The sequence below is a fragment of the Choloepus didactylus genome, chromosome 11, assembly GCF_015220235.1.
Source record: "Choloepus didactylus isolate mChoDid1 chromosome 11, mChoDid1.pri, whole genome shotgun sequence".
In the NCBI taxonomy this organism is placed as follows: Eukaryota; Metazoa; Chordata; class Mammalia; order Pilosa; family Megalonychidae; genus Choloepus; species Choloepus didactylus.
The window spans coordinates 1,545-15,165 of record NC_051317.1 but is presented as its reverse complement, the minus strand read 5'-3'; the positions used below and the strand labels follow the sequence as shown (position 1 = coordinate 15,165).

Below are 13,621 nucleotides of genomic sequence, written 5' to 3'. Positions count from 1 at the left end.
TCTGGGCCAGCAAATGAAAATAGAAAACCGGAACGGGACTGGCCCCAAAGATACCGAGCCTTGGCCTTGGCCGAAAACCCAGGCAGCCTGTCCAACTTGGCGAGGGATGTGGGAGAATTCGGCTCTCAGTGCCTCAAGAGTGACAGGGAATCCAACCCGCCTATCACTGATGAAGGAGGCGGGAAAGGTGAAGGTGGGCTCCACTTCTCTGTGGCCGCTGCTGCTCGGAACTTTCCCAGGCTCCCTCGTACCCCAGAGGAGGGACTGAGTTTTGGAGGAGAAAGGAAAGTAACAAGAGGGGACAGGAACCCTGAGCACAGAGGAGGGAGAGAAGGAAGAAGCACTTTTCTCCAGGGCCTTCCAGGGTCCCCACCTTTTCAGCTTTATCTCACTTACCCTTCATCACAGTCTTTGAAGATGTATCCTGTTATCAGCCAGGATAGTCCCAAAGCTCAGAAGGGTTAAGGTAGCCCCGTGTTTTGGTAAAAAGTACTTTTTGTGCTTTTTCAAAATTATTCTAAAAGTAACACACATTCATCACAGGGAATCTTAGAAATATAATGACACAAAGAAGAAAATCAAACCCACTGGTGATCCCAGAGATAATCACCTTTAGCACTTTGGAGCACCTTCTCCTAGGATTTTACAACATGGGTGTACCTGAATTTGCTTGGCAGTCCGGCTCTAACACTTCCCAGCTGAATGAGGAAGGACTCAGGTGACCCCTCTGTCCCTCAGTTTCCTCATCTGTACAATACAGATGTTGACAGTTCCTGCCTCCTGGGGCTGTTGGGAGCCTTCAAAGAGTGAGTACTTCAAAGGTGTTTAGAACAGGGCTGGGTTCCCAGGAAATGCAAGGCAAATATTTGTTTATTATTGTCTCTCTCCCAACAGACAGTATTCTCTACTTTATAAAAATGGGATTAAATGGTACATACTGATTTGTCATTTTCATTCTCATTTAACAACATGCCATGGATAGCCCTGTGGGTCACAAAGCACTGTTCAACAGCCTTTCCAACCACTGTCAACTCTTCCACTGGATGGTGGGGCCATCGTTTATTTGAACCTTTTACCCTATTGTCTGGCCACTCAGTACTGGGCAGGTGGGGCTGCATCCAGAGCCTAGGACCTGATTTACAGGTTGCCAAACTGGTCTCCCAATGGCTGGGCCTATTTGCACCCTCCCTGGCTGCACCCCAGGCCCTCGCCAAAACCGGCCATCGGTTAGAAGTGACCCTGTGCTTGGGTCAGTTCTGTATGTCTTTGGTTACTGGCTTCCGGATACTACAGGTGTGAAGACACCTTATGTCCCTCTGTAAGAGGTACTATTGTCCCCACTTTGCAGACAAGGAAACCAAGGCTCAGAGGGGTGATGTCACTTGCCCGAGGTCACACAGCAAGGCCAGTGGCTGAGTGGGATTTGGGGGATGAACAGCATCACCAAGCCAGGACCTCCACAGAGGGGGAGGTAGGGGTGCTTCAAAGGCCTCCTTCAGGTGGGCGTCACAGGCCCCCCACAGATAGTCACACAGTCAGGGTCAGAGGCCAGCACCAGCGCCTGGAACTCCAGCCCTTTGTTCACAAAGGCAAACCACAAACACTCCTCAGCCCCAAAGGTGGGTTTCCTGTCACCTCAAAGGGAGGGAGGCGTGGAGAGGGGGCTTGAGGGAGCAGTTAGAGGCTTGAGTAAGAGCTCAGGGCCTCGTGACCCATCACAGGAGCCCACTAAAATGCAAAACAGGGGCAGGAAGACTCTCAGGATTGAGCATGGAGGTATGCCCACTCTGTTGCGGCTCTCGCCTCAGCATGACAACCACTGCAGAGGGCCAAGAATTGGGCCTGGGCTCCCAGACAAGAAAAGCTAGAGCTTTCCAGGAAGGAGGTCGAAAGGAAGCGGGGCACCAGCCTGGACGTCTCCTTCGAAGGCTCGGATGCTGCTCTTCCAGCTGCTTGGGGCACCCTCGGCTACCCTGGACTGACCATGACCTTGAGCAGGCACACAGCTGGGGCCTTACATGCACCCAAGTTCAACTTACCCTGCACCTCACTGCCCTTGCAGGGCAGCAGACTTCTCGAAGGCTGGGATGGAGCCTTCTTTAGCATTCTCAAATCTCATTTAGCTTCATAACCCAACATGATAACAATACATTTCAGGCTGATCCCTAGGGACTTTACATACCAGCATCCATCCGGAAGCATCCCCCAGTATAATAAGCCAGGGTGGGGGGGTCAGCAACCTCAAGGGAATCTGTCTCTATCCATCCTCAGGAAACCAGTCTAGTCAACCATCAGAAATAATAACAATCACAATATTAAGAAGTCACATTTACTGCTCACTTCCTCCATGCTAGGCAGGATGTGAAGGGTTTCTCACATTTCAATCTCCATGCAACTCTCTGAGATACGCACTATTTTGATCCTCATCTTGCAGCTTAAGAAACAGGCTCAGAGAGGTGAGGTGACTTGCCCAAGGTCACACAGCAGGTAGCAGGGAAGTCAGCAGAAAGCTCAAAACTGATTCCAGCACCTGCACTCATAAACACAATGCTGGGCCTGCCTAGCGAAGGGGAGGAAGCCGGGTCTCCATTCACTCATTCATTTGTTCATTCATTCATCATTCAGCAGATATTAAACTCTGCATCTATCATGAGCAAGAGCAGACCCTATTCCCAGAACTGGGGACACAAAAGACAGATAACTCCCTGTCCCTGGGGACCTTACACATGCCAGGGAAGACAGAAATTAAACAAGGAGACACAAGAGAATCCCAGTTTGTGACAAGAGCTCTGAAGGAAATCAACAGGGAGCCACTGCCGTGACCAGGGAGGTGTGGTGAGGGCAGGCCTCACTGACGAGGGGACGTTGAGCTGAGACCCAGAGGATGAGAAGGAGCTGGTCCCACAGTTAGAGGAAGTGGGAGCGGCAAGTGCAAAGGTCCTGAGGCAGAAACGGGCTGTGCTTCCTTCAACTTCTCTGTGGCCCCACTTTCCCCACCAGAACAGAGGCTTACCAAGGTTAACCCTTTAGTCACCAGTGCACCGGCCAACCCCTCCCCAACTTCCCCCTCCTCCAAGTCCTAGAGCCTCAGTTCTGGCTTCGGTATAGCCTCTTAGTGAGGTATACGGGAAGGAAAAGAAAAATAATGCCACAAAGGGGAAAGCAGAGAGAAAGGGGAAGAGAGAAAAGAATGAGTAAAGCGAAGTAGAGGGTAAGTACAGGGGAGGGAGGGAGCCTGGGGGAGAAAAAAGGGGAAGGGAGGAGGTGTCTCTTTGGGTATTTGTCCCTTCCTGCACCTTCTGCTCTAGGACAAACCAGTGCCAGTAGCCCCACACCCACCAGGGCCCCAGGAGCACCCAGCTACCCCTCCCTGACGCCTGCCCTCTTCCCCCGCCACTTCCTCTCCTAGCCTTGCCTGCCCCCCGCCCCCCGTCACCACTTCCTCTGCATGTGAGGCCACCACTCCTTCCCCAGGCTCAAGCCTGCTAAGGCAGGCCTGGGTAGAAGAGTCACATTTCTGGGCACAGAAATGACAAGACTGCAGGGAGATGCTATCTGAAGTGACCCAGACTCTCCAAGCCCCTTTGTCTTTCCCTCCACGCAGTGCAGTGGGAAAGGCACAGGGTCCTGGCCAGAGAGGTCTGGGTTCAAGTCCCACCCAGCCATGGACAAGCTGTGCATCCTTCAGCAAGTCCCTGCACTTCTCTGGGCCTCTGTTTCATCAGATGTGGGGCAGGGATACCAACCCCTGGCTTCATGGGGATAACAGAAGAATAAATGACGGAGAAATCAGAACTGAACAAAAGTCAATTCCATTCTCATTTATTTTGTTCACCTGGAAACCCACAGTGCCTGGCAAACAGTAGGTGTTCAATAATTATTTTAATGCAAACATTTATCTGAGCTCTTTTAGTGTGCTGGGCCAAGTGGATTACATGGGTTATCTCATTTCAACCACCACCAACCCTACGAAGTAAAAACACCATTTTTCAGCTGAAGAAACTGAGGAACAAATAAAACTATTTTCCGTTGAGGAGTTGAGAATGCCTTTTTGACCAAAAGGAGGGAAAAAAAGGCAACCAAATAAGGTTTCAGTGGCTAAGAGATTTCAAACAGTCAAGAGGCTGTCCTGGAGGTTACTCCTATGCAAACTTCAGCTAGATATGACAAATGGCCATAATATGATAAGCCCAAGTCAACAGTTGTCCCAAAAACCCTAAAGAATATCCGGATCACTATCTGAGACTATAAAGGTTGCACTCACTAAGTTTATTCTTCAGAAACTTAAATCCTCCAAAGAGCCCCTATGCCAGCTAAGTTCCAAATCCCAGAGGCAACAGCCTCTTCAAAAACATCAACCAGTTGTGTCCCCTTTTCCCATAATGTTGACACCCCTTTTCAACATGAACAGGTCAGGGTGGTCACTGCCTAGATATCCCTGAAGATTAAGAAAGTGATTAAACTAGAGGAAGGGGTAGCAACAGACAAGATGGAATTTAACAAAGGATTATGAATACTGAATCTCTATATAATTTCCTTTTTTCTTAGTTGCTAGGGTACTAGAATAGCCAGAAGGAAAGAACTGAAATGGTGGAATTGTAACCCACAACATTCTTTGAAATTTGCTATATAGCTACTTGTTAAATTATAATTTGAAAGTTATCACTTTTTTGTATATATATTTCACAATAAGGAAAGAACTGAAACTATGATGCTGTAATCCATAGCATTTTGGGAATTTCCTGTATAAAACTACTTGTTAAATCGTACTTTGAAAGTTGTCACATTTCTGTATATATATTTTATTTCACAATAAGGATATAACTGAAACTGTGGAACTGTAATCCATAACATTCTTTGAAATTTGCTAACTACTTGTTAACTTGCACTTGGAAAGTTATCACTTCTACGTAAATGTGTTATATTCCAAAATAAAATTAAATTAAAATTAAAATAAAATAAAACGCAGGTGAAAAACAAACAAACAAATAAATAACTAAAGCCATTGTCCCAAGATCACACAACCTGCAAAAGGTAGGGCCAGGCTTTGAACTCCAGGAACTCAGCCAGGATCCAGTGCCATCTCTGGTCCTTGGCAATCATAAGCACCCCTTGCTGTCTCACCTCTCTGCTCTCCCTCCTTCTCCCGACCACCACACCACACCACACCTTAGAATTTCCAGCCCTCCCACCCTTATATAAGGCATGTCCTTCTCAGGCTGGTCGCTTGCCATCTGTCAGTTGCCCTCCCTGGGTTCTGGGTTCTCCCTCCTACACCACCAGCTCTGGCTACCAGGGCATAGCTGCTCTGGTCTTGGTTTCACTCATGGGTCACCTTGACCCTGGACAGCCAGGAAACCTGGCTTGGGCATCTCCCAACTGTGTGGCACTGGGCAAACTGCCACCCTCTCTGGTCATGTCCCCTCTCTACCACTACATGAGGCTGACCTGGCCAGGTCCTGGGAGCTTGGGGCTGGAAGGGCATTAGCTAAGGTCAGCATTGTCAAGTCCGAATTCCTCAGCTTGGCTTTCCAAGACCCTCTTGACTTGGTCCCCAAATACTATTGTAGATCTGCTCCCACCCTGGCCAGCCCCCGTGCCACCCCCACTCCCCAGGCCAGGCCCAGCTCCCAAACCCTCTGACCTCGGGGCAGTGGAGGCAATAGAAATAGGTGGAGTGGATGGTGGGGACATGGGGTGGCAGCAAACAGCAGGCTAAACCTGCCCTGTTCAATGCAGAAGCCGCTAGCCACAAATGACTACTGAGCACTTGAAGTGCAGCTAGTCCAGACTGTGATGCACTCTGAGTGCAAAACACACACTGGATTTCAAAGCCTTATTATGAAGAAAAGGAACATAAATGATCTCACTAATTCCATAAAGATTACATGCTGAAATGACAATATTTTGGGTACATTTGGGTTAAATTAGATCTGTTAAAGTTCATTTCTACTGCTTAGCTTTTCCTTCTTTTTAATGAAGCTACTAGACAATTTTAAATCCCCTAAGTGGTTCACATCACATTTCTGCAGGAAAGCAGGCATTGGTACCAGCTTATCTGATGATGTTTTGCAGAGAAGACAGGAAACTAGGCTTTTACGTGAAATCACCTAATTTCAAAATACTGAGAATCAATTCAAATTGGGTTCAGCCACTGTGGGAGCCCCACAAAGCTGTCTGTGGCTCATGGCTCAAGGGCTACTAGCCGGACACGTTGTTGCACTGTCCAGCCCCTCTCCTGGCCCGGTGATCCAGTTTGCTAATACTGCGGTTACGCAAAACACCAGAAATGGATTGGCTTTCATAAAGGGGGTTTATGTGGTTACAAAGTTACAGTCCTAAGGCCTTAAAGTGTCCAAGGTAATGCCTCAACAATCAGGTACCTTCACAGAAGGAAGGCCATTGGCATCCGGAAAATCTGTTAGCCAGGAAGGCACATGGCTGGCATCTGCTTGCTCCCAGGTAGCATTTCAAAATGGCGTTCTCCAGAGCATCTCCAAAATGTCTGTGAGCTGCAGCTCCTCTCCAAAATGCCACTCTCAGTTGCTCTGAGGCCCTTCTGTCTGTGAATTCCTTTATATGACTCCAGTGATTCAATTAACACCCACCCTGAATGGGCAGGGTAACACCTTCATGGAAATTATCCAATCGAACGTTTCACTCACAGTTGATTGTGTCGCATCTCCATGGAAACACTCAAAGGGTTCCAATCTAATCAACACTATTACATCTGCGCCCCAAGATTGCATCAAAGAATATGGCTTTTGGTGGCACATAATATATCCAAACTAGCACACCCAGACTTCCTTCTCTTCACCATCCTATGGCCACAGCACCTGCCCAGCCAGGCAGGTCCTCCCCTCTATCGAGAGACCTACCCTTAACCCTCTGGTTGTACCACAACAATTCTCTCTGCCGAGTTTGTGCTTTCCTTTCAGCAATGGAGGATGCTGGCTTATCTTGAGCACCTACTATGGGCTACTTGCTAAGCCCTTTGGGTGAGCTGCTCGTTTAATTCTCCCAACAGCTCTGTGGGGTGGGTCTGAGTATCAGCCTGATCGTATACAAGGGGAAACTGAGGTTCAGAAACAAGCTGCTTGCCCAACATGACATGCCTGTCAGTGGGAGAGCCAGCATTCAAACCCTGGCCTGAGTCTTTCATCACACACCCAGGGCCTTGACAAGCAAGCAGTAGGTAAACAAACACTGTTTGCTGAACTGAATCAAGGCGTTCATCTGAGGCAAGGGTTCTCAACCTGGGAGTGATTTTTGCCCCCAGGGGACATCTGGCAATGTCTTGGCAATGTCTGAGGTATTTTTGGTTGTCAGAACTGGGGGGGGGGGGGGGGGGTAGATGGCTGCTACTTACATCTACCCTGGGTGGAAACCAGGAGATGCCACTAAACATCCCACAATGCACAGGACGGCCCCAAAAAATGTCATCAGTGCCGAGGTTGAGAATCCCTGGGAAATACTAAAGTATTTCTGTCTTGTCCTAAGTCATGATAATTGGCCAGAATGTTTCCTGTTTGTTAGCAAGAGCATCAACAATAATACACACTTTTCATTTCCTGAGCATTTCCTGGGTGGGGAGCAGATCCTAACTGCATCACCTCCTATCACCTCCTTCACAAACAACAGGCTGCAGTTCTGGGAGGCCATCTGCTTGGAGTTGAAAGGGCACGGCCAAGACTGGAACCCAGAGCCTATGAACCCCAAATTCTCTTCCCTCAACCACTTGATCTACTGCCCTCAGCAGCAGCTGGGCCCAGGAGCGACCATCCTGGGCTGTTCTGGGATGGGGTGAGGGTGGGGGGGCTATGGGGTGGCAGCCTCTAGGGATTCCCCCTAGTCTGGGTAACCTCGGGAGGCCAGGGAACCCCAGAGGTCCAAGATGGGACTGGGGTTGGGGGTTGGGGGTGGTTTTTTAGCTCACTTCACCCTGGCTTCTTTGGGGCCAGCCAGAATCCTTCTCAGTGGACAAGTGCTAAATTACCCAGTCAGCCCTGTGGAGTCCAGCCAAACCCCCCAGGGGACCCATGAGGCAGGCACCTCCCCAGGAAGGCTCAGACCACCCTCGTTTTAGAACCATGTCAGGAACCCACTCACAATAGCAAGGACTTCGGTTTAAAAATACTCAGCTGAGCGGATATAAGGTTACTGCCTGGGGGCAGAGCTCTTTCCGGAGGAGGGGGAGGGGGCGCACCAGGAGTGAGGAAGCGGAAACCCAGGCTTTAAAACTAGTAGCATAAACCTCGTTCCAGCTCCACGGACAGGTTACGGGACGATTTTATCATCACCCTAATTCCTCACTTGCTTATGCGCAGTTTTGTCTACGCGAAACGAGGTGAGCGCTGAAAGCTGCACCCAGCCGCCAAGGATATGCCAAATGCGCACAGCCCACACCTCAAAGGTCTCTCACCTACCTAGGAAACACCTTGCTCTGCACCTGGCAGCACAAGTTTTCCATCTACTTTCTAAGAACCCTCCTCCCCCCACTTCACAATAACTCACACACTGCAGCCCTTCCAGCCACAAAGCAAACTTCAGGTCTTGTTCCCAGGAAGATGCCACATTGATTGTAGTATTTGTGCATTTCTTATCCACTTAACATATTAAAAAAATTTTTTTTGCTGCTATTTTTATTAGGTTATCTTTTTTTAATGTGCCACTCATGAAGATTTTGAGTGTTGTGCCCCATTTTCCCTGTATGCCCTCTAGTTTTTGTTGCATGATTTTGCATAGCAGGGTGATTCGTAGGGACACAGACATCACGTTATAGCAGAAATGGCTTAAATATCCAAAAGATGAGGATAAGGGGGTGGGAGGTAGGAATGGAGACATCCCTGAAGGTATGTGTGAAGTATCTAGAATAATACAGGTAAAGGACTTAGGAGTGAACAGTGGCAAAAAGATGTAGATACATATGATTACAACTCCTTTTTTTTAAATTTTCCATAACACCTATAAAGTTCTAGAAGGACATATGTCAAAATGTCAACAGGAATTGGTGGAACGTAGGGTCTTTTTTTTTTCTTTTTTTATATACTATTTCTTGTTATACTCCCCATTTTAAACTCGTGAGTAGATGATGTTTTTAAACAGGCGAAATAATAAACTTTTTAAAAGTTTAAAGACAACATAAGATCAAAACCAAAGCAAGTTTCAAGAAGCAGAAAAACAATCATAGCCTGTTAACCCAACTCTTCATTTCTGCACAGAAATGTCAGTGTCTGGTGGGTGAGTACCTGTTTCAGCCAGCTGCCGTGACAGCAAAACGCCCTGCTGAAGACAGCTTTTCCCACTGAAAATTCTGTCAAACACTTCCTCCCCTTTCTACCTCATCTTCAGAATAAAGATGGCTTTTCATGGCAAAAATTTTGAAACCATGTCATTTGTAAGCTTTACTCTGTATCTAGAAATAGACTGGAAATGATTTTCTTTTTTAACAATGTGCAGTCGCATAGGGACTGGGTGAGAATGAGCTTGACTTTGCCCAAAATCAATCTCGCCCAAAATCAATCTCATCCACCTCTTTTTCTCCTGAGACAGACTGACAAAGGCTTATCAAGGAGAAGGAGAAAGGCTCTATATCTTCAGAATGCTAATGTTTAGGCTTTGAGCGCCTACAAGACTCTCATATCAGTAAATCTGGAATCACAGAGTCTTCTGACAAGTAGGCTTCATAGGCCTGGGAAGTCCTCAGCAAGACATTCACTACCTAGGTGGCCAGAAGAAAACTGCGGAATTCTAGAACAAGGAGAGGAGATGGTACTGGCCATCACTTCCCCAGCTCAGAGCCTGTTACTTCTGCCGGCGCCATGTCAAAACCGAAGCGCTGGTCTCAGCCATAAAACCAAGATGGAACTTCCAGCCTGTGCTGCCACAAAAACCATGCAAGGCCACAACGATGTGGACAGGCATCATGGTCTCTGGCTAGAGGACCTTCAGTAAAAGCAATGCCTGTTTCAACTTCAGATACAAGGGGCACAGTAAGCAGCACTTCTCCTGGGCACGCAGCCTGGGTGACAGGGATCTTTCATCCACGATGGATCTTCCATACTAGGAGACTGAGAGAAAAATGTTAACCTGAAGCCAGAGTCTTTCGTTCTAGCTCTTTCCCTTCTCTGGGCCCCAGGATCCTCACACATAACCGGAGGTTAGGTTAGATCAGTGCATCACACACTAAGGCCAGGCAGGTAACATGATAAATGGTCCAGGCTTATCCACCATCATACAGCTTTCTTGGCCAAGCTTTGTTCTTCTTGATTATGAGAGAAGCATGGGTTTGGAGGTGGAGGGAGGGTGGCCTTGATGGAGCCCAATTCACAGCTTTGAGAACTGGACTCACATTTAAAAGGGCCCATGTGTTAAGGAGAACCGGGAGGAGACAAAATAAGTTGCAAGTCACATGAGCAACTTGGTAAGAAACTCCCAGAGTTGCAGGGAGTTTACAGGGTCAAAGCAGACGGAAATGACAACCAAAAGGGACCAGGGGAATTTGTACAAGTGCAAGAGCAAAGTTCTGCATTTAGGTGTGAAAGAAAGTGAACTATAAGAAGCCAGGATAAATTGGGAGGGGGGGACGAGATGGCAACTGAAAGCCCCTAACAAGGTAAAGCCATCAGCGAGCGCCATCAGTGTGCACTAAAATCACCAGCTGAATCTTCTGGAGAAGGCAAAGAATGCAGTGAGCTGAGAAAAGGTCCAACTGCCCTCAGGGTGTTCAGAGCACCTAAGAGGAGCAGGCTCTGTCCTGGGTAGGCAAGGACACATGGCAGTGTGTCCAGGGGGAGGCACGAGGCCAAGGACTCTTTCTTTATGCCACTAGGTAGAAAGGTGTAGCTACGTGAAGGATAAAGAAAAGATGTACCAGCTAGAGCACTCAGGCAAAGAGGAGTGGCAAATCAAGACAGCCCAGAGGCCACAAGAGTGACACTGCAGCGGCCTCTCCAACCACAGGGCCTTTAATCCCGTGGGGGTTCCACCCTGTAGCAGGAAGTGTTGGTTCAGAGAGGAGGCAGTAATGTAACAAAAGAGGTACCCAGATGAGACTGGGTGGCCTCAAAATTGCCCTCTAAGCCTCTAGAGCAGTGCTTCTCAAACGCTGATGTGTTTCGGAATCACCTGGGAATCTTGTTACAAGGAAAATTCTAATTCAATAGGTTTGAGGCAGGGCCTGGGATTCTGCATTTCTAACAATCTCCCAGATAACACTCATAATGCTGGCCCAGACACCATATTTGAAGTAACCATGCTCTGGAGCACCCTCAAGTCAAAGAGCCCACGTCCTCACCCAGTGGGCTTGGAGAGGCCTTCTCTGTGGTCCAGCTTCCTGAAAGGACAATCCCAGGGTCAAAGTGGCCTCCAAGCTACAGAAGTCCCAAGGAAGGTGATAACTGACTTAGGAAGGAAGCTGGTATACACCAGCTGAACATATGGAATTCTCCCAGTATAAGGTTTTCCTTGGGGAAAGGAGATCCCAGAAAGGGTGGGGTCAAGCTGTAGGTGCTTGGACCCCTCATACAACTCAGCAACTTGGAACTCACTCGCAGGAGCAGAAACCAGGCAATGTCCTGCTGCAAGTGTATCTAGTTTTAATCAGTTTTGCCCCGCCCACCCCTCCACAAGAGGTCAGCAGTATTGCTCTAGGGGAGAGGTGACTGTTGACTGGGAGACTCCCCAGCTGTGACTCAGACAGAGAGTCAAATCTGTACCCTGCAGCTCAACATTCTTGAGGCCCTAACCTCCCCCCCGCCCCCACCCACCCATCCACCCCCACCTCTAGGCAGTCCCAGCCCGCATTTCCCAGCCTTTCTCACTCTACAGGTCATACCTTGTCCTTCCCCCTCCCTGTCTTTGTTTGGCTTATCTTCAGGTGTACCTTCTGCCCTACCCAAACTCCATAGTCTCAGGCGCAGCCAAGCTTCTCTGACCCCATCGCCTCGGAATTTCCACAGCATCTGCCGTGGTGTCTCTTAAAAATCATGTCTCTATTCGTTTTAGTGCGGGTGCTTGGGGCTACCTTCTCGAATGCTGTGGTTCTAGGAGAGACCGTTTGTCTCCCCCTGCGGCGCCAAGCACAGTGCCGAAAGCAAAGGAAGTACTCAGAACTGAGCTCGGTGGGCAGCAGCCATGCCCAGAAGGGGCTCGCAGAGACAGCCGGAATAAGTGAGGTTGCCCAAAGAACAAGGGTCACTGGAACTGGACCCCGGGACCCGGAGTTCAGGGCAGCGACAGCCCCCTGCGCTCTCCCGAGTCATGACCGGAGCTGATCAGGCTGGCGCCCCTTCCTTCCGGAGCCGCTCCACGCGCCCCGGGTGCTCGCCCACCCGCCTCCAGCGCGCTCACCTTGTAAACCTTGCCGAAGGCGCCGTCACCCAACTCGCCCACGATCTCCCACATCTCGTTGGGGTCCAGGTCCCGGCGGACGTGCTCATATTCGCGGGACTTTCTCTTCTCGAAGGTGGACAGACGTAGGATGCGGCGGAAATTGGCGAAAGCCATGGCTGGGGACGCACGAGCCGGGGCGCGAGGTGGCGCCGGCTCCGGCTGTGGCTCCAGCGGCCGCAAGGAGGAGGAGCTGGAGGACGCCGCGGCGCTCGGGGGTTCTTCCCAGACCCGCCCTTCCCCGCAGCCCGACCCTGGTCAAGTGTACTCTGCGCTGCGCCGCGGCTGGAGCACCCGGAACCGCGAAGGCGGCTGCGGACCCCGCCCCCGCTCAGTCCGGTCCCTGGGGCCGCCTCCAGAGTGTCAGCCCCACTCGCACCGCGTCCCCAGCCCAACCCGCGAGCCCCGAGATGCGTTCCGGGGACTCGGCCCCGCGCCCGCCCACCGGCCAGCGGCTCCACCTGCAGCTCTCCGGCAGCGTCCCGGGACCCCCTAATTGGCCGCGGGAGCTCCCCGGCCCCGCCCGTCGTCGCAGGGCACTCTGGAAACTGTAGTCTCCGCGCGCCTCACGCCGCGAGCCTGGGGTTGACTTTTGGAGAGCCTAGGGGACTCCTCGGCGGGAGCGTCCCGAATCTGAAAGGCCAGCCGCGCTGCGCTGCGCCTCAGGGCTCCCAGAACTTTGGTGGGCGCGAGGGAGGAAGCGAATTGGCCTTTCGCGAGCAACCACTGATTGCTGTCAGTGCCAACAAGGCGAACCGACGTTAGCTCATTGGATCTGCCCCGCAACTACCGCGCAAGGCTGCTCTGCTCGCCCCCACTTTTCCGATGCGGATGCAGAAGTCCGGCGGGCCAAAGTACTTTCCCCAGAGTACACCTCCTGGCTGCGGATCCGACGCGAGTTCCAAGGCGCGGTGCTGCCTCCTAGTGCGCAAAACGCAGCGCTGTTGTAGCCGCGGCCAATCCTTAGAGGCCTGGGTTTCCAGGCTAATTTCCTGCTTTCCAGGGGTTCCACCTCACCGCGATCCCCAAGGCTGTCAGGAGAAAGAGCTGCTTTGGCAATTATTTATATCATGCTTTATGAAAGAGTTTCATACATATATGTATATTAAGTAAAAACGTTCTTGTTCTCAATTTCCCCAAATGTTTTTAAATTAGAGGTTTACAGAAAAATCCAGCAGAAAATACAGGATTCCAATATACACCCCACCCCACACACAGTTTTCCCTATTAA

General features: G+C 50.1%; 1 protein-coding gene across 1 annotated transcript in view; it reads right to left on the bottom strand.

Moving 5' to 3' along the window:
- STK10 (serine/threonine kinase 10) overlaps positions 1-12,779 on the bottom strand; it is a 134,844-nt gene extending 122,065 nt beyond the window's left edge. Inside the window, exon 1 of the mRNA XM_037799393.1 lies at positions 12,352-12,779. Within this exon, the coding sequence (XP_037655321.1) occupies positions 12,352-12,507 (156 nt within the window). The 5' untranslated portion in view covers positions 12,508-12,779. The remainder of the gene's footprint in view (positions 1-12,351) is intronic.
- Positions 12,780-13,621: the final 842 nt, after the last annotated feature.